The following is a 24,446-nucleotide window of genomic DNA, read 5'->3' as shown; positions in this document are numbered from 1 at the left end:
TACCTACAGTCTTAACCCAGGGACCGGCAAGGTAAAAATGCTACTTCTCGCTCACCTTCGGGAGATTGGGTTTGGCTTTGAAGTTCTTATTTCGCCTGGGGAGATAATAAATGGCTCAGATTAATTCACACATGCAGCTGCAGAATGGAGGAGTTCATTAAACAAGCTCTTGCAAATCCCCTTTAGCAGCTGCTTCCTATAACCTGCACTGAACATGGGCTCCTTCTGCATGCTGCAAACTAGTTTTACAAATTCAGTGGCACAGGTTTGAAAGGAAGGTATCCAATTAAAGGGAATAATTACACTGGAAATTATGGGGATGCCAGTAATTTGGGTAGAGTGAGGGAGGTGTCATGAAATGGCTGACCACCCTCCTGCTTTCTCATATCCTGCGTTAACTCCAGCCACACTGCTGATGTTCTCTGAACCTTCTGATGAGGCTGCAGCATGAATCATCAACATAATTTCCCCACCTAATTTGTAATGGAAACTTTGATGCCATGTTATAAAATGTGACTGCATTACATCGCTGTCGTATCTTGAGACTGGTTTGACCGGCAGATTCATTCCTTCTCTCTCTTCCCTGTGTCTTTCATTACAAATGAATGATAAGAGTTAAGTAAATTAGATGCATAAAACATACTGGGGTCGCTTTGACCCAACCATGAAACATCTCCAAGTCTACTTGAAACCCTGATATTTTTGTATTCTGGCTATTTACATTCCTCTAACTACCCATGCTGCTCATTACGCTTCAGGAATAAAGCCAAAATTCCCTCCTTTTGTACTGACATGAGGATGCCGTGGGCCCTCTCCAGCAGCTTGCTGTTGGTCGCATTGACGAATATCCCATCTTTGTCTAGGAAGGTGCCGGGGCTGGCAAGCCTACTGTGCCGCACTCCCATTCGGCCATTCCAGCCAACTGCATAGGCATCACTGCAACACCAAACACAGCACAGTGTTAGGAAGACATAAAACCCCCTGGCTCTATGACAAAATAAAAAATAAGATAATAAAATGACCTGTCGGTAGAAAATGAGATTTGCCACTTTATTCTTCTAACTGTAAATCTGCTCCCATGGGGCAAGCTCATGATGCCAGACACCACATGAAGTGATTGGCTAATTAAGCATCTTTTAAAATTCAAATATTAATAAAAGGATCAAAACTATCAGCAGGAGAATAACAGCTCCCAGTTCTCCCAGATGCAAGGCTTGGGTCTGCAGATACCCTGGTGGTCCAAAGGATATGAGACTATGACCTCTGCCATCAGCCTTGCCATTATCAATAGTCACAGCTTTAGATGATGCTGGTGCTGACTCTGTCGTTTCTAATTCATGTAATCATTTTATTAGGAAAAGAAAAAGCAAATATCATTTGCAATGAACTAATTATTTGCCACAAATGAAGGATGCTAGTCCTAGCAGGACTGACGGGCTGGCCCAGAAACACTCACCAGGAACTGATCGCAAATCACTTGCCCAACTTGGTCCTCTCTGCCATGAAGCAGAGCTGCTTTGGTCTCCAGAAATGATCACCTGGCTGCAGAAGGGCTGAAGGGATGGGTGAGGGAAACTAAAATCCTCCTTCAGAGGAAGGGAAATGGGTACTCAAGAAAACTCCATATCAGGGCAAATTATTTCCAGAGCTGAGGAGCCTTCCTATGGTGTCTGGGGTTATACAAAGCCTCTCTGGGGCTGCATCCAACTGCAATACTTTTGTTTTGGTGGTGGGGTTTTGGTGTTTGTTTTTTTAAAATATTTCTTTAATTTTTTTTTAAATTTTAAATTCTCTAACAGCCTTGCAGAAACAATCATGTGAAATAAAGGTGACCTAAGGAAAGAAGTGAGGTCTGCAACCCCACGCAGAGCTATCTCAGCCAGGAGGAAAAGGAATAGGAGGAGACTCAATGCAGCACCAGTCTTCTTGTCATGAGAATGCTGAAGGACACGGTGGTTTATATGGGGCCTCTTGCACTGGGCACTTATGAGGTCTAGCAACAAGGCAGCCCTTTGCCTTAAAATCATGATTTGGAGGATGGGCAAATATATAGTGCTGCATAGAAATTAAAAAACAGTAAAGCATGTAACGTTGTTCATTCAGACAGCTCATAGCCTGGAGCCAGATCCTTGGAGCAACATGATGTTGGAGTGCAAGTCGTCTTGCTGCCTCGCCGCAGCACTTTCCAAACTCCTTCCTAACTCTATTAAATCAGCATTTTGACATGTAACACTATTAAAAGAAAGGATGAATCACAGCAAAGTAAACCCCTGACTGAGAACTCCAGGACCCACCTTTTTTTAAGCAGCCTGTTCTATTCAAGGAAGGCTAGTAAGAAGCTTTAATATCCAGGTGATCTCTCCTGTCTACCTTCCTTCCCTTTACAGCTAAGGTCCCATCCATCAAAAACCTCCTATTTACAAGGAAAAAAGAAAATCACCAGTTGATGGTACCACTAGACCTCAACAGCCACTTTCAGGATCTACAGCCCTTCATTAATCTTGGCCGTCCTTAATGCATTTTCAGGCTTGAGACCAACTGTGGTTATAAGGACTGTGAATGAGACTAGAGAATAGAAAACCCTAGAAAGTCCTGTGTGGTTTTAAAACAAACACAAAAAAACCCACAACAACAAAAATTGTTTATTATGGACATTTTAGGATGGATACGTGCATATGGTGACTTACACAGCTGCTTTGGTACTTGGGAGGTCACCATCTCACCAAGCCCAACCAACTCTTTCAAGACAGATCAATCAACACCTGCTTTCCTGCATGCCACTTAGACGTGACTGCACATAAAACAGTTCATCAATGAACATAAACCGGCAGAAATAGAGACAGCCTGAGCGGTTTTGGTTAGCGATGGCATGGCTTTCATTACTTGCCAGCCAGTGAAGGCACTTTCAAGGCATGCTGGCTTCCTGACGCTCTGCTGAAGCCTGGTTTCCGCCCCCCAGCATGTGCAAACCAGCCATCCACTTTCTTCTGAGATCAGAGGAGAGCACTTGGCTCGCAAAATCCTCCGCAATGACTTCCTGCTTGATGTCATGCCTCAAATTTGCTTTTAGAAGGAAGCCCCGGGCTATCCTGTGGGTTGGATGTACAACGCAGACTTATCAGTGACCACATGATCATGATATGGCTTTGAAAGCAAATTCCTGTTTAATTTAGCTCCGTAAATCACTTGCCGGTCTATCTGCTGGAAAGCTGTTGAAGTATATCTCTCTTCTCTACTTGTTACCTTCACCCCTATATTTACCCCTTCTTGCTCGACAAGTGCAATTTAAATGAAATACCAACATTTATCAAGTATGATATGATTCTTCAGATCAAAATCATCCGCAATGAAAGGTATCAAAATCACTTGCCTACTCTGAAAGAGCAGGCTGTAATTTAGAGATCTTAAGAGAGACCCTGTTTTTGCTTTCAGAAGGAAGGGGCATGGACAACATTAGGGGACCCATCAGCGATGATGCCCAAGAGAAGCAAAGCTCATGGACTGTGCTACTGAGGCACCACACCAGGAGGAACATATGAGTTAGGACAGCTTCAAAAGTCCATTTTCTGCAAATATATCATGAAAGGAAATAAATTGTCTGTCCTGACCCTGTTGTTAGGATACAACTGCTGAGGATGATGGAGGGAAGACACAGTAGTTGCTGCCCTTGATCCTGGCTGTTTAAGGCAACTTGTCTGTATGCTGGCTTGGGTTAAGCCAAATAAATAGAGCTGACCATAGACTGAACTCCACAGTAAATAAATGCATCTCCCTCATTGCCTGGGACAGGAGGAGTTTCCCTGCCTTTACAATGGCCCCTTGCTGATATAATTGATATGTTTTGGGCTATGAAAATGCTGGCAGCTCAAGCTGCTGCACCAATGTGCCTCCAAAGCTGGGGCTGGACAGTCCAGAAAAGCCCAATCCCACTTCACAGATGTTCTTCATGCACCAACATCATATTTAAAGGCTTCCTAGAGAAACCGCAGAACTTCCCTTATCTACACATGACGATCTCCACAGGGACTAAGTTTCATGTTACATCAGGTTTAGGGAAACCTGCAAAACCAGAGATGCACGTCACCTCTGGAGACACCAACCTTCTCTGCCTCAAACGTTACCATGTACCTACCATTGTTGTAACCCAACACATTAGAGCCATAGTAGCTATAGCTTTAGGAGAAAGAAAAGGAGGGGTACGAAAGACTCATGTGAGGACAACCAGGGTTGCATCACCTTCCCAAGACAGGGTGAGATTGCTTCCACAAGTTGGATTTCTGCCTGAACTTGAGAAGTGGCACAAATTCATGAATTCAATCTAACAATTTTATGGAAATCACATCCTCTCTGACCACTGAAAATAAGCCAATTTTTAATTACATGAGAATACTCAGTTCTCCTTCAGCAGGGTGCCACCATCACTCTCAGAGGGAAGAAATTCAGGGCAAGAGGGATATTCTAGCCTTGATGGCACTCAGAGGGCATGTGGTGCAAAGCCATACAATAAAAGCTACTTTTGTTCCCCTAGAAAAAAAAGGAACAACACGTTATCTAATTTCTGTCTTGACCATTTGGCATTAAAGCCAGTAAAAAATGAGGTTTAGTAATATATTTGGAGGATATTTTATTTTGTGTGGAAGTGAAGCCTACTGAGATGCAAGGACCATTACAAGGGATTTGATGGACATGTTTCAGGTGACAGTCTCAAACTCCTCTTGACTTGTTCTGGACTTCTCATGAAACTCAGAGCAGCCATGAAGTTACACCTGGGCATCTGCAGCTCCAAGCAAATTGTATTAGGAGCTCAGGATGCTCTCATAATATCTTTCCCCAGCACAAACACACACACCCCCTGCTCAGAGGGAGGCAGAGAGGCACTGTACCCCTTCAGAGGAGGTATTTGGATAATCAGACTTTCTGGGGCCTGAAGAGGGATAGCACAAGACTAGCTAGAGATAAGGAGGAGGATCAGATGTCCCTTTGAAATGAAAACATTTAGCTTCACAAGCAATTTAATTCTGAAATGGATTTGGAAAACTTTTTGCAGAAGAGGCATAGACCTGCATCTCAAAGCATAGACCTGACTCTCAAGCAAAAAGATCCCATTAAGCAGTTGCTTGAAAGGCCAGAACCTTCAAGGATAGATTAAAAAATAAAACTGTACATATAAACTGTAAAAACTGAAGCTAGCTACAGTTAACATGCTTTGTCCCCTTAAAAATAAACAAACATTTGACAAGATGCCATCTCAAGCCCCATAACTTCCCAGATCCCTCACACTCAGTGGCACCCAGAGACACCATCACACCACTTGCGCACTGTTCTGCGCCCAAACAGATTTCCCTTATTTTTCCTCCTGAAAAATCCTTGATAAATTTTTATTTCCTTGATATTGGCATATTCAGTATTTTTTTTTTGCAAGCTTCTTACCACCTTGTATGCCACACCACCTACAAGTGCTACCTTTTGATGGAGGAAAGTTGCTTTCCCTGCCTGCCATTAAGTCAGGTAAAGGTATTTAGATATGATCACATAGCAGAGAAAGAATGAAGAGAAGACAAAATTAATAAGCAAACTAGGAGAAACATTAATACAGTCATTTATAGTGACAGACACTGCTCTCCCATCTCAGATTTCCTTGTCGTGCCAATGTATAAGCAAGATACATACCGCTGGGTCCTCTCGTTGATGGTGTTGACTCCCTGGAGGTCTGAGAGTGGTGTCCGTGGGCTCTTCCGAGCAATACCTAATGCAGCACATGAAAAAAGAGGTTTCTACCTGGCAGTACTTTTTCCAAAAGGCAATTAGCACAGCCATAACTTAGCATTGAGTGCAGCAAGGAGGAGCATGTACACGTCATGGCACGTGCTAGGCATACAAGGGTGCCAAGGATGCCGACATACCCATCGTCTACTAAGTTCTACCTCTCTGCCACAGAGTCATCACCCTTATTAGTAACAGTGTTTGCTCAGGCCTACTAATTCCCCTCCCACACATGCATGTTGTGTTCGGGACACGTCCCAGCTAGTAAACGTACAGGGTGAAGAGACAGGTTGCTGTGATGAGGGAACCAGCCACATGTGTCCTGAATGTCCAAAATATTCCTATGCTCTCTGCTGTGCATGGGACAACCCAGTTGCTTGCACAGGCAAAATACTTGGACATAAGTAGGGTGCTTGAAAAAATGGTCATTTATTCCTTGCATACTTCTTCCCTTCCTACAGATGTATGGCAAGTAGTATATATTGCACAGGGAGGCGTTATTGCCTATTGAACCTATATCCTTTGATAGGGGTAGTTTTAGAGTAATTTATATTTAATAAATAGCCAAGGAAGTTATCATCCATGGTTACAAGAAGCAGACATTTCAAGCTGTTATCTTCCACCAAGGGGAAATGTTTTGTAACCAAGAATTTAGGAAGACAGAAGGCAATTGTTGTAGACAGCAAAACACTTTTCAAGTCACTAAACTACAGATATTTAAAGACCCAGTAAGATCAAATTTGATATGAAAACAGCCAAGCAATTTTTTAACTGTCTTGAAATTGCTTCTGTGAGACAGGAAACATTGCAGCATCACCTTAATATAGAAAAAAAATGTATATTCCTTTACCCTGAGATTTCTGCAGAGAAAAAAAAAATTGCAGAAAACCACTCTCTACAAAGAAAGAAGCCTAAATTATAGTTTATAACAGAATAGGAAGAAGCAATAGCATATCACTTCCTCCGCATATTTATCATTTTTCTATTTGATATAGCCTGGATACTGAGCTAAAAGGTGTCCTAAGAATCTTTTTATTCTGAAGATGAATGCAAAGCAAATACACAGAGATCTGAGCCCATCCTGCTGATCTGCCATTCCTCAGAGCCTGAAATTTCTAAGGAGATTAATTCCTACCAAACCTCAACAGGTAACATCGCTTTAATGGGCCATCGGCTATCCTCCTATATCTGTTGAGATATTACAATGGATTGCCTTGAAGCCTGTACATTGGGCAGGAGATGCCTGAAAAGGCTCACAGTCCACTTGGTTAAGTTATTGTACCTAAACATGTCCAAATATCCTAGAAATCGGAGCAAAAGAAAATTTGCCAATGTGCTGCCACAGATCATCTTTGATCCTGCCTGTGCTCCAAGGCAAAACCTGAGAAGGTTTTGCAATCTCCAGCTCTGGAGATATTTAGAAAGCAAGACAGAAAATCTACCTGAGTGCCTAGCTATGCTTAGAGTTCAAAACTCTCTTTTTAATCCCCTTTTTGACATTTAAGCCATTTTTTGTTACATTTCTCATCCTAGGAGCTTTCTTTACCTGGCATTTCCGTGCCAGAAGTTGCTTGTTTAAAGCACAGAAACCCAATTGTAAAGGGGGAGAAAAATTATAATAATCAGAAATCTGCTTGAAATAATGCATTAGTATTTTTTGATCCTAGTTTTACACTGAGAAAGCACCTAATGTCTAGCTACATCTATTTTCTGTATAGTATATGTGTCTGGATACTTCCTCATTAAGGGCACATAAGGCTTCTCTAGCCTAAAACATTTCATGAAAAAATGGGCTTTCACTGGTATTTCTAAGATTTTCTTTAGTCCATGTCCTTCTTTTTGGAGCAATTTCTGTCCTCCTTCATTTCCCTGCACCACCCACCAAAGAAATCCCTGAAAGAAAAAAGCTCAAAACACTATCTAACCCAAGAAGTCGGGCTGAAGTTATAAAGACAAGGTTATATCAAAATATTACTGCATTGCTTGGGAAAAGGGAATTTCTATTTCAGGCTTCCAGATAATAGCTGCATTAAAACTGCATTGTAATTCTGCCAGCTTAGCACCTTAAGTGACTTGTTGATTAACAAAAGTTATGGCACACAAGCTGGGTTAAAGAGGATTAGTTTAGACATTAACAAAAAACCACAAACAAAAACAAACAAAAACACTTCTACATTGTAGCATTGTTTGGCTCTTAAAAGAAGAAATACATACATGCCACTGCCAAATAAAAGTTGTCATATTTATGTAGCCCTTTTTCTGGCAAGTAGAGTGGGTTTTTATAGAAATGAAAGGCAAAAAGGTTTTAGATTTAAGCCAATGAATGGCATGTGGCTTTGAGAATTCTGCATAGTGAATATGGGCCATTAAATTGTATATATTAATACACTGCAGGCAAGGAACAGTGGTGTGATTGGAAACCACTCATTCCCTTCACCTACCTCAGATGCAAGCTGCAGGAATAAAATTATTCTGATTTTTCAAGCACATTCCCTTTTCTTAAGATGTAGTATTTCAGAAAGACAGACTGATTTCCCTAACAGGTCTTTGCCTTCACTGAGAAGAGCTTTAGATAATCCCAGTCTACTCCTTACTCTCAAATGTCAAACAGCAGAGCTTTGGTCTTGAACTCAGAGCTGTCTAAACCCAGTGCCTTGCTCTGGTGGAAGACCATAAATTAACTGATAGACTGAAAGACACCAGTAAAGCAACTGAGATGGTAAGGGAAGGTCAATCAGCTGACTACACAAGCTGAAATCCAAATGACCTAAAGGGAATCTCAATATACTCATCAAATCAACTAGTTCTCTCTTTGTGCAGAGCTAGAACTAATTGCACAATTCAAGACAAGGAGATGATCTATTTGGTTGCTCTCTCAAGGATGACATGGATGTAACCTTATCTGACTTCTGGGAAAAGCTGAGTCCCCAGGGCCAACCTCAGCCCAAGCATCCTTGCCTGCCAGGCCCACAAGCCCACTAAATTCAGAACCCAAAAATTATACAAGCTCCAATCCTGGTTTAGCCTGCCAAAGAAATGAAGCCTGGAGAAGCAGCTTGCAGGAGCACACCCCATGGGAAGACGTGAATGATTTCTGAATACAGAACATGAATTACTCGTTTGTCAGGTTGGATGCTCTCGGCCAATACACAAACTATGGCAATGTTACTCTTGGATCCATGTGTTGGTTTTATCCCAAGAAACACTAAACTGTGTGGACTTGTCTATAATAAGTGAGATTTTAACATGTTGAGCTCAACCCTGAGCTCTTAGAAACAGAGCACTTAGAAACAGAGCTCAACACCACATTAAATTAAAGCTCTGTTTCTAAGTGTCTCTTAGTTGTATGAATCTCCCTCTTCACACCTAAGCAACTGCAAATTAAACCCCCAAAACTTCCCATGTTGCTGAGCTTACAAACTTAACAAATTACAAATTTAGTTAATTAATTGCAGTTAAAATTTCTCTACTGACAGCCACCTTCCTTTTCAATTATTTCTTAGTAGTATCAGTAAGGTCACTTAGCACAACACCCCTTAAGAAAATCTATTGCTGTGTTTGCCTTACTGTTTTGTATTTCCTTGTCGCAATGGTGGGAACTTGTAGGAAAAAGCAACATACTCTAAATTAAGAATTAGAGTCTAAATTAAGAATTAAAATACCTCTGCTCCCCAATGCTACATGCTGCAGGAAGCATAGAAGTCTGATATTAGGTTTCTAGCAGGAAAAGCATATTTGTGAAGACTTAATATGTAACTACTGTAGCTACCGTGCTCAGCTCTGCAGAAAAAAAATTGGGTGGTTTGCATTTACACCTAAGTTGCACAATGTTTAAGTTAGCAACTCAGGCTGAGGATCTGCCCTTGCAGACTGCATATAGCAGTGCTCTATTTCTGTAAGCTTTAATGTGCATCATGAAGGGAGAGCATAATGGCAGAAAAGTGGTATATCTAAAGATATGAGCACCAAATATGTATTTTAATATATAAATGTATATATAACATAGTAGTGCAGGCAAGAGTGTCCATGTTGTCATGCAGGATGAATTTATTATGTGACAGAGGAGAGAGGAGGAAGAAATGGAGACCAAGTGCATCTTTACTCAACTAATTCTGTAAAATAATAGTGCCAAACACTTTAGTTTTAAGTAAAAGCCCTTGGAGACAGTCTTCACAAGCTAAAGTTATTTTTGAAGTCAAATGAAACCTGAATAAAGTCAAATTCCACCTATATCAGCCACGCGCCTTATACCAGGTGCCTACCAGACCTGCAGTGCTTTGAACTTATTATCACACATGTGATAACAACAATAAAACGCATGAAAAAATACCCCTAGCATCAGCATCCTGACTGAGTCAGTGAGTAAAGGGGAAACCACCAACAAAATGATGCCATATCTTAAGAGATGTGGGTTTGCATTTAATTTTACTCTTCAAACTCTGCCTAATAATTTCCCAATAGGGTCAAAATTGCTATAAAGCAGCTGTTTTGATCCTGGAAGGTCCTCAGGCAGTTTTTTTATCCTTTCCACGCTGAATGCACCTGGTTTCCATTTCTTGGCATGAGTGTTGTATCAGAGGGAAGGGCGGGTGGTGGAGCCTTACTGTACTTCTCCTCCTTGCATCTCTGCAGGATCTCTAAGCTCCTCTGATGAACTGGGTGATGGAGAAAGCTAAAACTATCCACATTTTTCAAAACCGCACATGGTACTGCATCATCATGCCCTTGGGAAGCAAAATAAAAACAACAAAAAAAAAAAAAAAAGGAGAGAAGAGAAAGATTATATAAGCAGAAATCAGGAGGGGGTAAAGAACAAGCCCGAAGGACGCAAGAGCTTGAGGGTCGCATGGTTTTTCATGCTTGACACAATTTAACCTTGGTTTCCTCCTGACAGTGCTGTGACACAGGAGTGATGGGCTGGACCATGTGCCAACCCCACTTATAATCCTATTAGCCAGACCATAATCACTTCATAATCACTCTGAGACAATTTTTGGGGAAAAAAGATTATTAGAAAAATCTTCACTTTTATTAACTGCTTTTTAAAATCTTTTCTGTGCCTCTGCCAGGCATTATCCACAATTCCCTGCACAGATGCTCCTGGGCATGGCCACCTCAAATTCTCATCTTGCATACCAGTGCCAGGCTTTGCTCAGATATTGGTAATTAAAAGGAAAAATAGAATATTTGTATTAAACAAGGGTTCTGTATTCCTCAAGAGCAGACGACACAGAATCTAGAGTTAGATAGGATGGGTTTGAGATCTAAAGTTTGAAAAAAACCTATCATTGTGTGGCCAAGATGACTTTTGATGGCCCTGCACTGACCATAGGATACAAGAGAGGTTACACAGGTGGCACTGTGCAAACAGGCAGACCTCTCTGTCATCATTTAAGTGGCCAGGTCAAGGGATATCTCATACTCACATTGAGGCGTGATGAGGTCACCAAGGAGTTACCTTGTGTCAGCATGTACTAAAGCACTTTGTACCAATGCACTGAATAACCAGAAAGGACCAATCTGAACTTTCCAGAGGAACACTGTCAAGGGGTGTCTTCCTCACATTAACACCACTTCATGCTGCTCACTGAGACCTCACAGACCAATTGTTTGGTTGCTATCATATTTATTTGCAAATACAGGTTGGGAGGTTTTTTTATTCTTTCGGGGAGGTTGGTTTTTTGGTGCCCAGCTTCAGACATAAATCTGCAGAAGTCAACGGGATTGTTTTTGAGAAGGCGTTATCATGTAGGTCATCCCCAATGGGCACTAACCCAAGGAGCAACCCTTATTGGCTGAATGCAAATGCAGAGCCCATCAAGGGACGGCGCAGCCCCAGGACCACAAAACCTTCGTGAGGGAAACAATTTAGGTTCATGTCCAGCAAAACCAAGGTGAGAAAGCTGGGAGTGTCCACAGCCTGGTTTATACAAACAGCACCAGTCCTTCCGTCAGGTTTTTGCTTACAAAGAATTTTGCGTAACAAATTCATATCAATGATACAGCAAAAAAAGGTCAACCTGCCAAATTTCTTTGCTAAAAAGCTTGATAAAGTTCCTTTAATCAAAGTTCATTAACAAATCTAGTTCAAGCATGTAGTTCTTTTGGACTATCTCAATACTCCTTGATAAAAATCAATAATAACAACAATAATAACTAAAAAAATAAAATTATTGAAAAAGTTCACCCTTCACCTAATTGCATCTTGCCAGATCCTGGCATGTTTCATCTGAGGAGGGTTAGCAGCACTGTTAAAAGGTACCTCTTGGGTAGAAAAGAAAGGTACCCAACAAAATTCACTGTGACACCACTTTGCTGCTCTTCACCTCCAGGTTAACGAGGACAATTGCACAGTCACTGAAAGCTGCGCTACGAGGATATTAGGAGCACAAGAAAAGGAGAGTCCCCAAACCAGGAAGGAAAAAATGCTGATTATCCCTGCAGAAGCATCCATAGCCCTGATTGGCACTGCTAGCATGGAGAAGGTAACCAAAATTATGATGCAAAAAGAAAGCAGAGCAAAATTTTGCAGAGTTGCTTAGACATAAGCCAGAAATTTTTCATTAAAATCCCTGTTGGGTATTACAAGTGTGACTTGGAGAGGCCTTCAGACACATAAAAGCAAGGGAGATCCAGCTGGGGTTAAAACAAAAGAGTACAAGGAGCCTCAAATAAAAAAAACCCCAAAACTAAAATATGGTTCAGATATTTTCCTTCTCATCAATTACACCTGCCTGACAGATGGGAGCAGCAGCAGACGGAACTTCAGAAATCAAGAAGGGGGCAGCATGCCTTTTAAAAAATTATGTACAAATATTAAGCATGCATACTTGGATGAATGTATGTGTGTGAAGTTATTCTCAGCTAATCTAGGATAATTTTATCAAAAACTCCACGTCTGTAGGTGGTAAGGCATTCAGGTCAGGCTAATTAAAGCCAGCAAGGTTTGGCAAAAAAACCCAAATAAACCTAAAACACATGCTGTCTTTGGTTGTCTGCTTTTGTCTATTGAGATGAGGTAATTTTAGTGATTCTTTAATAATTCACAAATGCCTTCTGCCACAGGTGCAAAGCATCAGTTTGGGGCTTTTCTGTGTTATTTCAGGGAGCAGGAGGGACCAGCAGCATCTGGTAGCAGACGTGCTATGCCTCACTAGCCTGCCCCACTGTCCAGACACTGGCAAAGCCTTCTGCTCAGGCTCGCCTCTTCTACAGCCATCTGCTTTGTGGTGCTTTGGCAAGACAAATGGGATTTTGGAGAAGGACAACTGAATGGGTGATGGGCATGAGGTCTTGCGAGCCAAAGCACAATGAAGACATTACTACGGATCTCACCCTGCTAAGTGCTACCACTACCTGGGCAGAAGTCATGCCAGGAGATGATGGGTACCTCTCCAAAGGGGGCAGAGTTAGCAGAATTTGAGCGGTCCCAGCTCCTCCAGTTTGTAGGGCAAACTTTCTCAATGGGCAAGGCGTACCTCAAAATGAGAATTTGATTTAGGTAACCTCCCACTAGTTCTGCCTATATAACAGTGACTTTCCCATGACTTTTTCCCAATTTAGGCAGAAGTTGCATATAGAAATTCAGGGTATAAATTATCTGAGGATAGTCGGGAAGTTTAAGACAAACCTTATCCAGCTTTTTGAGGGGTTTGGGTTTTTTTTCTTTCCTTCTATTTGACTCAAAAAACAAAGATTACAAAGCACAAAGACATTTGAAACTGGACCAAAGGACACCAGATAGATAAAGCAGCAGCAATGAGTGCCAAAAAAGGTTTAGGAACTCAGTCATTACTGTGTTAGTTTTGGTTTGGAAAGGGAAGGTGGTGCATGAAGTAAGTCTTCCAGAATTGTCTGAAAACCTCCTAGACTCTATTTTATACCTATATATTGATTGATATAGAGATAGAGAGATAGAGAGAAGAAAGTTAATGACACAAAGTCAAGACTGAAAAGTGGAGAACTAGGCAGTGGGGAGAGAAGCATGGCAGGCATGATCAATCAGCAGAGACACAGAAAACAAAGCAGGGCTTGAAATTAGCTCTTACTTCCTGAGAGAGACTGAACTATTTTTCATCTCCTTGACCAGCTCACTTCAGTTCAGCCTGGGCTTTATGCAAGAGGAAGAGGCGATGCTAGGGAAATGAAATACAGATTTCCAAAGCCAACTCTTTTGAGTGATGTTTCCCCAATGCCAAATGTCTTTGCCATCTACCCCACGGCATTTTGAAATGCTGCTGTCAGTAGATGCTGCCTTGATGTGCCAGATAGACCCAGGTTCATGAGAAACATCTTTTCTGTTACGCTGCATCCAAGTGGTTCAAGAGGAAGAGCCTCAAGAGCTGAAAGCTGATTTTTGCCTCCTGCGCTTCTTGGGATGCTATTATTTGCCCCAAACAAGAAAATTATTCTTTCCACTTGTACAGTTTCCATATCTACGTTCCTCATCCCAAGTTCCTTGTCTCTTCTTGATGCACACCTCTCCGACTTTAAAAAAAAAATAATTCATGGGGCAGCTCTGTGCTTAATTTTAACTCAGCTGACATTTTCCCTGCTGAGGCTCTAATTTCATCATGAATTTCAAGCCCTCTTGTGCCCAGAAATTAATAGTAATAGCTTGTACTCATCTTTCCGAAATTGCTTTATGCAGAGGAATGATCTAAAAGTACAGCCAGGTATTGCCTGCCACAGCATGATGATGCACCATTACCTTCCTTTAATTTAATGCCCCCATGTTTGGCATAAGGTGGTTCTGGATGACTGTAAAGCAATGAATTTTGCTAGACAACAGACATGCTCTCTTGCAGCTTAAAGGATGAACAGCTTGAAAAATTATAGAGAAGAATTATTGCCTTTTTTTTCCAGATGTAACTAACAGTTCAAGAATCCCTAGCAAAAATATTTTGCCTTATTTGCTGAATAATTTTATGACTCTCTTTGAATCATTCAGGTTTTCCTATGCATGCATCCTACAAAAAGGAAAAGTTAAAGCAGCAGTAAAGTGAAAATCTTTTCTTACGATATGCTAAAATGCAAATGTACCTTTAAATGTAATTTTTGCATAACAAAAATCTACACACTATTTTAACGATATTTTAATAGATTAATAGCTCCTAATAAGTCAGGCTACTTAAAATACGTAGTAATGTATTAGACCTAAATCGCTGGTGAAAAACAGGCACTAGGATTAGGAGATTGGCACACGTACCAGTTTTCTTCTCCACATATCGTTTTCCAGCCTCCCTAAAAGCAACCACCGCCCTGAAAAATGCCCGCAGGACTGCCCAGCGGAAGACAGCCACTGGGTCGATGCCAATCATCCCGCAGATAAAGGCGTTTTTACTGCTTCGCAGGAGAGCTACAATGTCTGGGCGCATATGATCTGTGTTTTTCTCACGGAAATCCTAGGGAAGGAGAAAAAAGAGGGGGAGAAAAGAGGAAAATAAACAATAACTACAAGATACGCCAGGTAAGATCTGGCAGGCTATACCCGGGACAGCACAACTATTGAATCCTGCTTCTATCTTTCTTTTTTGCCCCCATATTAGATGCCTCTTTATGTCCAGAAAATAAATGTTTTATCCCAAAGCACTGCTCTCTGAAGCATCTCGAAGCTCATGCTCAAGTTTATCGTGTGCATTTATTGTATCAGCAACACAGCTACAGATTTGCAGTCATAAATCCTGAGGCTGTTTCTCATACAGGCTCAGCTGCCCACCAGAATTGCTTCTGCTAATAATTGGCATGAATACAAATGGGGTAAATCTTGAAATAATTTGCATGGGATTTTTAGAAAGTACCTGCAGCAGTGAGATGCTGAGACCTATGCTCATGTAACCTGTATTCAGAAATGGCTAATGATGAAAACACCATTGGGTTTTCTACACCAACCAAGCCCAGAAAGGCTAACAAATACCCAATTTCAACACATCATTGGGACGTGGCATTAACCTCAGTCCCTGTCCCTAATTATTCCCCAAAACACTGACATGTGGAGCTTGCAACGTGGAAGAGAACAGGAAGACACAATTCCCACCACCTTCCCATTTCAGCCAAGCTTTTCGAACACTTCTCTCCTGACCCTCACGTCTCTTATCTAGCCAAGTCCTTTTCCAAACACCTCTATGGAACCTTTTGGGCTCTCCTTCCTTATCACAGCTAAATGATTTAAATGAAAACAATTGCCAGGGAACAGCTGGGTGACAGACCTTCACTCCATACTTCACTTTGCCCGCGTAGTGTTTGATGATGAAAGCCGGTTCCATGACTGCTGGAAATTCAATATAAGAGTTCCCTTCATGTTGACGCTTAAACTTGTCCAGCAGCGTCTGGTTTGTGGCTTGAGGAAAACTGAATGGAAATAATTCAAAAGAAGATAGCTGTAAACCCAATGAAAAAGCTCTTACGCTTCTTTCTTGACCACAAATAGGAAAATAGTTACATTCTGAGCTTCCACTTCTGTGCCTGCAGATACTAAACAAAGACTATTTTGTATGCTCACGTGTGGTTATATGCAAATACAAGGTACATCTGCTGTCTGAAGAACTCTTAACTGATTTAGTAATGGTCTGAAATCAGTTACAAAAGCACAAATAGGTGTATTTTTATGGTGATATACTGCATGGTATGCCCATTGCATGGAGATTATTCAGGGTAGCTGCATCTACCTGAAACCCCAAGGTTCTGTTGTTCATTTTGAGGCTTAGACTGCTCCTATACCTATGGGGTATTCACACATTTAGGAAATATTGAGCTGTTTCGCCTACAAATCTCACTTCAATTTCAGAAGCTACTTGACTGATCCTGGCACAGGAAAGAGGAAGAAAAAGGACAGAAAGCTTGAGCAGAGCCTTTTGGTAAGAGCAAGCCAACCCTCCGTCCTCAAAGTTCACGTAAATCTGCAACTTGGGGGTATATTTCACAACTTTACCTAAGTTAAGCTGTTTTAGCCTGGAACAGTATCACTGGGACAGCATTGCTGCTGTGTGTCTATCACTGAGACAAGAAACAGAGGAGAAACCTGCAACCAAATTTTGGGAGGAGAGCTCATGCCCTGAACTGGAGCCACATGGATTTGAGGCAACACCAGCAAATCCACCTGGCTTTTCCCTGCCCTTCACACAGAGAAAACTGGCATGTGCATCCAATGGGAGATCCCTTACACTCAGAAGTTTCCACCCAAAGGCAGGCCCAGAAGCCACATGCTCATCTGGTAACTTTTACCGAGACAAGGTAGATGGATATAACAGAGGATGCACATCTGAGCTACATCCCTGATGCCCATGAAACCTTATGGAAGCACACCCCCTACGTACAAATGCCCTCAGTTCACTCTGGCTTAATTTTTAAAAGTAAATTAATAAATCCACCTTATATCTCAGTAACAGCACCCACACAACCTGCTATAAGTCATGCACTTGGATTCTTCCTGCACTTAGCTCAGCTGCAAGCATCTTCACATAATTACACCACGAGAGACAGGGAGAGAAATGAGGAGAGAGCAAAGGAAACCTTTGCCCTTCCCTTTAATGGAAGAAATTATTGAAACAGAATTTTAACTATAATTTGTTAAGGCTTTTTGCTCAGCTTGCTGATTCTCCACTGTTTGTGTTAGCACCTCATAAACAGGACTAGAGACTTAAGATAAATCAGCCCAGCAAGCTCTCAGCATTTCTCTGGGAAGAATCACAAGAGGTAAAACTTATGGATACACTTTTTAAGTGAAAAAACAAATATCATTAGCAAAACCAACAGTTTTCTACTCACTTGCTTTCCTCATCCAGCAGATGGAGCAGGCCCGTTGGCTTCTTACTGATCAGGTTGATGCAGCCAGAGTTGTCTATATAGTCGATGTTGTGCCAGCTAATTCCTTCTGCTCTGTATTCCTCCTAAAAAAACCCCATAGATATTATAACTATATTGGGTGCAAGGAAGAAAAAAAAGTGAGATTCAAAGGGTTGCTAATATGCTACCAATATTTTTTGCTGCAAAAGAAAATGATAAAGAACCACTTGAACAGCCTAAACCACAGTGAACCGCACAACATTTTACAGTTTCAGGTGCATCAGACTTTTGCTCAGGCATAGATTAGCTATATGGCAGCCCATGCCTACCCAAGGATGCATATTGTGCTACACATCATTGCTTCTCATTTTCCTTTTCCTGTCTTGCTGTTAAAGCATTACACAATGTATTTGCATCAACTAATATTTAGTATTTAGTTGCTGGAAGAAAATGGCGGTACAACATGTTCATTTAATTACACACAAAAAGCAATATAACTCCCTTTCCTGCTTCACTGGGCTCTACTGTTCTATATCTCACGGTGTTAATGGCTGGTACTATAAGGGCTAACGAAGAAACATCCAGCTAGCAGAGGTCACCACTCCAAGGCCAGCAGAGCCATGACCCTTCACAATAAAAGTGAGGATCTGTCCCCATATTCATGCTGAGGGAAAAAAAAGCGCTATTTATTTTCCACCAAAATAACTCCAACCCTTGCTCTTTTATAACAGTTCCCGCTTCCAAGATAGACTTTCGGCTGGATTACTTTGAGAAGTCTTCTGCAGAAATTATTTTAGGGCATCTGGAAGAAAGTAATGATAAAAATTATGATTTTTAAATATGCTTTTAAGACTTGTGACTGCAGTGATATTGGGAGAGCACCTTACTCCAGGTGCTGGAAAAAGTCCTACTGATGCAAGCTGTGTTTTTATTTCTCTATTGTAAGACATTTTGATGTCAGGATAGAAGAAAAAAGGAAAAAAATCCTCAAAATATGTTGCACCTTTATAACAATCCAATTAATTTTTATTGCTCCTTCTGCTTCTATTTTTATTTATTCTATTTTATTTTTATTATGAGCAAAAAACTTTAAAAAAGTATGTTCTTCCAACTCTCCAATGTATCCTCATCCAAAACTAACATGTACTCGACATATATTATTTTTAGAATTAAAGAGCCTGAAGCACAATCCTACAAGGTCCTGAATGCAGTATTTGAGACATCATACACCTTTATACCAATGATATATTCTCTGTGCATATGTGTACAGGCGCAGGAGGAGTTTATAACAGCCCTAAAGCCTTTTGGGTTCAAACATAGCATATCCTGTTGGAAAATAAAATCCTGAAAATAAGGAAGTATGCATGAATTTTATTTTTTATTTTAATTTAATTTTTTTAGCTTTTTCCTTTTTAATTTTTTTCTTTTTCTTCAGTTCATGCAGAGCAACCAGGATAGCAGGCAGCAGAATAACATTCACAAGTCCCTGTTAAACTATAGGCATTTAAAAATCATATATTTGACTAAGATTCATTGCATTTCCAGTGTAAGTCAGGGAAAAAGCTTCTATACAGCAATCCAGCCAACTGTAGAAGACCACATATTTTTTGAGCAAGTGTGAGCTTCTCCTGAGTGATTTAAAAGTGAGAGAGTGATGCGTGCAGAGGTAATGGGAATCAGCATCATTTATCAACCGCCTGCTTCTGACAGCCACTTAATCGGATGTAGGGTCCATTAGTTCCAGCTTCACCCGCTCAGGACTGGTCCTGAGCAGCTGGAGAGCAATAAACCTTGCCATGATGATAAAAGAGGAGCCTTGTTTTGGTGGTGACGGGTGGCTGGTGCATGTTACTTGGATTACTTATTTATATAATGACTTTTTTGAACTACTTGTATGGGGGCTTTACACATATATTCTCCCCCCCCCGATTATCTACAGTTTTAAGTTTGCATACATCTAAACTGGGCACACACCATTACTCTGCTCTAGAAGCTCTCTAGACACTCATAGCTCCACATGTGATGTTAGGTAGCTGCACAGTGAATGTTGCTGCAAAACTCTTATGACCACACTAAAAATTTCTACTACTCCTGAGACTGGAGCAAAATAACTAACGAGCAATGCCAGCTGTTGTTCGTTGTTTTTTTTTTTTAAATATACTCCAGTAAATTACCATAAAAGAACACTGAGTTCAAGGTCTCCTCTTTATGCTCATCTTCAGCTCTGCAAAGGCAGTGCATGACCTCAGGTTGGTCATCATGTACCTCCTGGCCTCGGTTTCTTCAGCTGCAGGATTTTGGCTAAAGTTCCCTCCTCTGCTCTTCTTTCTCCTCCAGGCTGGGTCAGAAACACTCACTCCCAGGCTGCACAGTTGTTCTCTACATCTGCCCATCCATTGTTCCCTCCCTTCCATCCCCAATGCAACCTCTGGCTGCACTGGCCAAATACAAAGAGGGATTGAAGTCCTCAACTAATAACATTTTCCATAATAACTCAGACATATGCTCTCATTTCAAGACAGATGCTCATGCAGCAGCAGGAACTATGCCAGAGCAATTACTCCAAAGCATAAGTGGAAAATAAATTCCCCCCCCACTTTTTTTTCCCTAGCATTTTTCCAGTTACTGGTTTGCTGTCTTCAGAATCACAGCCCAGGAAAAAAAACTATGGCTTTGTGATTGACTGATATAATTCCTTGGGTGATTGCTGGTCTGCAGAACAGCATGCAAATTGTTCACATAAAGGCAGAAGCTTTAGGGTAAAATCATTGCTGTCCATCTGTACACATTAAACTTACTCAATTAAGTTTCAGTTATTAATCTTCTATATGATTTGTACATTATTTCTATATTCATCTTCTAACGACCATCATCTTGTAGTGTTCAGGAGATATCCTTAAAAGCTACCTCCAAAATATTCCTTCACTTCTGAGTATGACAATAAAGCCTCTGTGATCCTTTGGCGGATGCAGGGTCCTCAAAGAGCACTTCACTATTAAGGAATTAGATCCAAATGACACGAGGTTTTAATTTAACAACATATGGTCAAGACAAAGACAACACGAAACACTTAAAGCCCGTTCAAATAAAAAAACCTCAAACTGGAGGTTAATTAAAAGATCAGCTTAAATTTATACTGTGATTTAAAACTAAGTTATGTTCAGGGGCAAATTCAAATGTCCTATTTCTAGAAGGCCACCTTTATGTCAAGAACCAAACTGTTGATGTTACCACTATCTGCAAGTTTCTAGCGCAGTAGGGTCCATAGAGTCCTATTTTTTAGCATCCTTATTCCCAACAAAAGCATACTGATTTACTCCTCCCATCCCCAGATAGCTGAAACGTGGTCTGCTAGAAGGTGGAACGATGCAAGTTTGCTGGAGAGGAGAGCACTGAGCTTCCAAACTTGGCAAAAGGAATTGAACAAAGAACCAAAAAATACATTCAGGGTTTTTTTTAGAGTCCAGCAGTTCCATATTTTCATTTAATTATTGGGTGAGATGCTACTGATTGCTCTCCAAGGGACCTGTATGGCCACCACAAGTAGGTGAATGCTTCCCAACTGTGCATTTAGAAGCAATTCTGCTGCCCCAATCATGATGACATTGGCAGGATATCAATGTTGGCACTGCACGTCAAAGGGACTCATCCTGCCAACATGAATGCAATCACTTCTCAAATGCCATCACCCAAATCAGAGCAGAGTTACGTTGCCGTAGCTGCATCAGCACGCTCGTTGCAGCAGCCAGGTCAAAAAAAAAAGTGAAACATGGATTTGGCACCTCTGACTCGGTTTAAGCTCAGGAGAGAAGGGTGTTAGTGACTTCACCTTGCCTCTCTTCAGGGGGGAAAAAAAACTCCATATACATGTCCTTCATCATTGCATTCAATATTTAAGAAGATGTGGCTGTGGCTTATAAGAAAAGGCAGCATTAGTTTGAGTTTTTATTGTTTGCAAGGGACCTTTTTTTAGAGCTTAAATTGCTCAGATAGACCTGAATGCTATGACATGAAACACAATTTGCGATGTTCAAAGATAAAAAAAAGACCCTAAAGACCACAAAAAGGACCATAACGTGTGGGTCCACACTTTGAAATGGATATACTCAGAATATGAGCATAAATCTTTACTGAATATCACACAACATTACCCAAAATATATTGGCGTGTAAGATATGGGTACTAAATAAACAGAACGTGGCAAAAATTCCAACATTTTGAGATATGAAAATTAAAGCAACTCTAGTAAAGAGAAAGCTAAGCACTATTAATGAGAAATCTTGCCTGCCTACAGCTGACCCCAGACTACAAACACTGCTTATATCACACATAATAATGAATTTAAGATTCAAATACATGTGGTGAGCATCAGGAAAGCCCTCCCAACTGGGAAGCAAGCAAGGCTTGAGGGAAATCCTATTGCTACAAACAGAAAACATCTGTAATTTTATAGTTCAATGTATAGTGGAAAACATACCATTATCTTTACAGGAGCATTGGATCAGTTCTCTTATCAGGACTTTATTCTGATACTAAGCCAAACAGAAACGTTCTCTAATTCACAGCAGAATTAAAGGTTTATCTATCCTGAGTGGGAGAAAATACCCATGAGCCCAAGAGCATCTTGGAGGTGCTAGAAAACATCTCTACATAACCACACATGCTCTGTTATGAATTACTGCATATTCAGAAGTAAGGAAAACCAAATGCTAAAAGGCATAACTAGAGGAGAAAGCATTAAATATGATTTTGAAGCTCACACTTATCTAGAGTATCATGCTCACTGGAGGCTATTGCTCCTCAAAAATCATATGGTAAAATTAAAAGGTGGTTGGAGGGAGTGATATGGAGCTTGAAAAACTTGAGAGCACAGAAACCCAGAGAAGAAATGAAGCAGGAGAGACTTGATAAAAATACAAAATAAAAAACACAATAGGTTTCCCATCCATCTTAAAGCACAAAACTGAGGGATTAGGAAATTCAAATAAAAGGCAGTGAAAAATCGGGCTCGAATATAAAGGCGTGGGTTTTTCTGCGATGTATGGCATTTGTTGCCCTATCACAGGACATCAAAGGTCAAAAATGTGACATGATCTAAAGAGGTCTGGAGGGTGTTGGGCATCCATCCACACAGCCTGCAAGCCAAGAGCCATGAAAATGTCTCAGCACATCAGCGCCCAGGAGGCAGATGTCTTATACCGTAGGGATATTGCCATTAGTTACAGTGAAAATCGAGAAGCAGCCCCAAAAAGTAACATTTAAAACCTAGACAGGGATGATGCTCTCTCCTCTTTCCTGGGGATGGAGCAAGGCTGAAGGTAAGAAGGGTAAATGTAGCACACAGTGCTGTTTTGGCTTTTATCAAGTCCAACTAGAAAACTAAAGCACATTAAGAAGGAAACGTAAAACAAAAGTATTAATTATTTGCATGGAAGTGCTTGCAAGACAAATACAGCATTTTCTGTTTCCCCAAAGCATTGCAATCCCTGCTTCAGAAATGCTTGAGTAAATCACAAAAGCAAAGGAAAATCCCATCAGCTCATTCACCTCCTCCCAGACGCAGCTACACAAGCCCCAGGAGTTTATCTGCCCAAGCCTTTCATTACCAAGGCATAGGAAAAACCTGTTAACACAATGAAAATTCCCAAAATAAAGTGGAAAATCAACTGAAAAATCCTCTTTTCAAGCATAGCTCCCTGTGGGAATGCTTTCCATAGTGTTCCTATTGTAAAACCTTGCATAATCCAGATCCGAACACTCTGATACAATCAATAGGCAGATACATTTGGATGTCTAAATGTATACATTTTGCCTGAAAATTCGTAAGTAAACAGAAGGGTGTGAAATTCCTCTTTTCTTGGCTCCAACACCGTCTGCTTCAGCTTCAGGCAGCGTTTGCAAAGTGAGAAACTAGGAATGAAACCCTCTTCCACGTCTGTCTCCATTCCTAGCTGATATCCCCAGCTTAAAATAATCTCAAAATATTCTTAGAAAAATATTACAAGTCAATTTGACACCCATAAAAATATAAACCTTTGCAAATACAAGGTTGGAGACGCTAAACCCAAGCATGGAAATTGTTTCTCTGTTGATCGCTTACCCAGTAACAAGGTACCATCAACCTTGCACAGGCTGATGGACAAGATGATATGAAAAATGTCTCAAAAAACTCAGTTAAAAAATCAGAAACAAAGTCATATTTTGCAAACTATATTGAGAACCTTCCAGGAAAGATTATTATATTTAATATTTTTAAAATTACATCAAAATAGGTCATTGTTATATGATAAACTAAAGGAGCTAAACCTTGTAAAAGCTCTTTTCTGGATATGTTCGTATACATATGTATCCTAAAATCCATCTTGGGGAGCTTGGGAAACATTTTCTAAGGCTGGAAATGGCAGCAAGGCACGCGGGGAAATCTCCCTCCAGGAGAGATCCACAAAGGATCACTCTATCCAGGAATTAATCCTACCCATGAAGGATTAATTGCTTATTCAGCAAATGCAGGCGGGCATCGCAAGCCAGCCCCATCAGAATCATCCCAGCATAATTTGATGATTAAAATGAACTCGATATGACAAATCCTCTAGATGGAAAAACCTCATTATTAGAGAGTTCCTGAATGAATGAGACCAATGTCTGGTTTGGCGCTGGCACTTATGTGCTCCAGATGACACAGATGCCTTGAGTTCCCAACATCTCTCCAGAAGAGGATGCCGAGGCTGATGATGCCGAGGCTTTAATTTACGAACAAGGATTTTCATGTTTGTTGTCAATTTAAGTAGAAGAGGAATTTATACACGCAGCCGTATAGATATATATGTAAAAATATATTAAAAAACATTAAAAATCTATATATAAATATATAGATATATTATCTGTTTTTTTAATAATGT

At 40.7% G+C, this 24,446-nt stretch overlaps 1 protein-coding gene across 8 annotated transcripts in view; it reads right to left on the bottom strand.

The window, feature by feature from the left end:
- The window catches only part of MYO9A (myosin IXA), a 193,473-nt gene that overhangs the window by 35,890 nt on the left and 133,137 nt on the right, over nucleotides 1–24,446 (bottom strand). For 7 of the 8 annotated variants that reach the window (XM_064456908.1, XM_064456909.1, XM_064456914.1 and 4 more), the window contains 7 exons: nucleotides 17,530–17,651; nucleotides 15,972–16,113; nucleotides 14,972–15,167; nucleotides 10,368–10,487; nucleotides 5,671–5,746; nucleotides 793–936; nucleotides 56–95 (listed from right to left, as the gene is read on the bottom strand). In XM_064456908.1, the coding sequence (XP_064312978.1) occupies nucleotides 56–95; nucleotides 793–936; nucleotides 5,671–5,746; nucleotides 10,368–10,487; nucleotides 14,972–15,167; nucleotides 15,972–16,113; nucleotides 17,530–17,651 (840 nt within the window). The remainder of the gene's footprint in view (nucleotides 1–55; nucleotides 96–792; nucleotides 937–5,670; nucleotides 5,747–10,367; nucleotides 10,488–14,971; nucleotides 15,168–15,971; nucleotides 16,114–17,529; nucleotides 17,652–24,446) is intronic. The other variant, XM_064456913.1, reaches the window with a different exon arrangement.

Source organism: Phalacrocorax carbo, chromosome 7 (genome assembly GCF_963921805.1).
Source record: "Phalacrocorax carbo chromosome 7, bPhaCar2.1, whole genome shotgun sequence".
Taxonomy (NCBI): Eukaryota; Metazoa; Chordata; class Aves; order Suliformes; family Phalacrocoracidae; genus Phalacrocorax; species Phalacrocorax carbo.
This window is presented reverse-complemented; position numbering and strand designations above follow the sequence as displayed.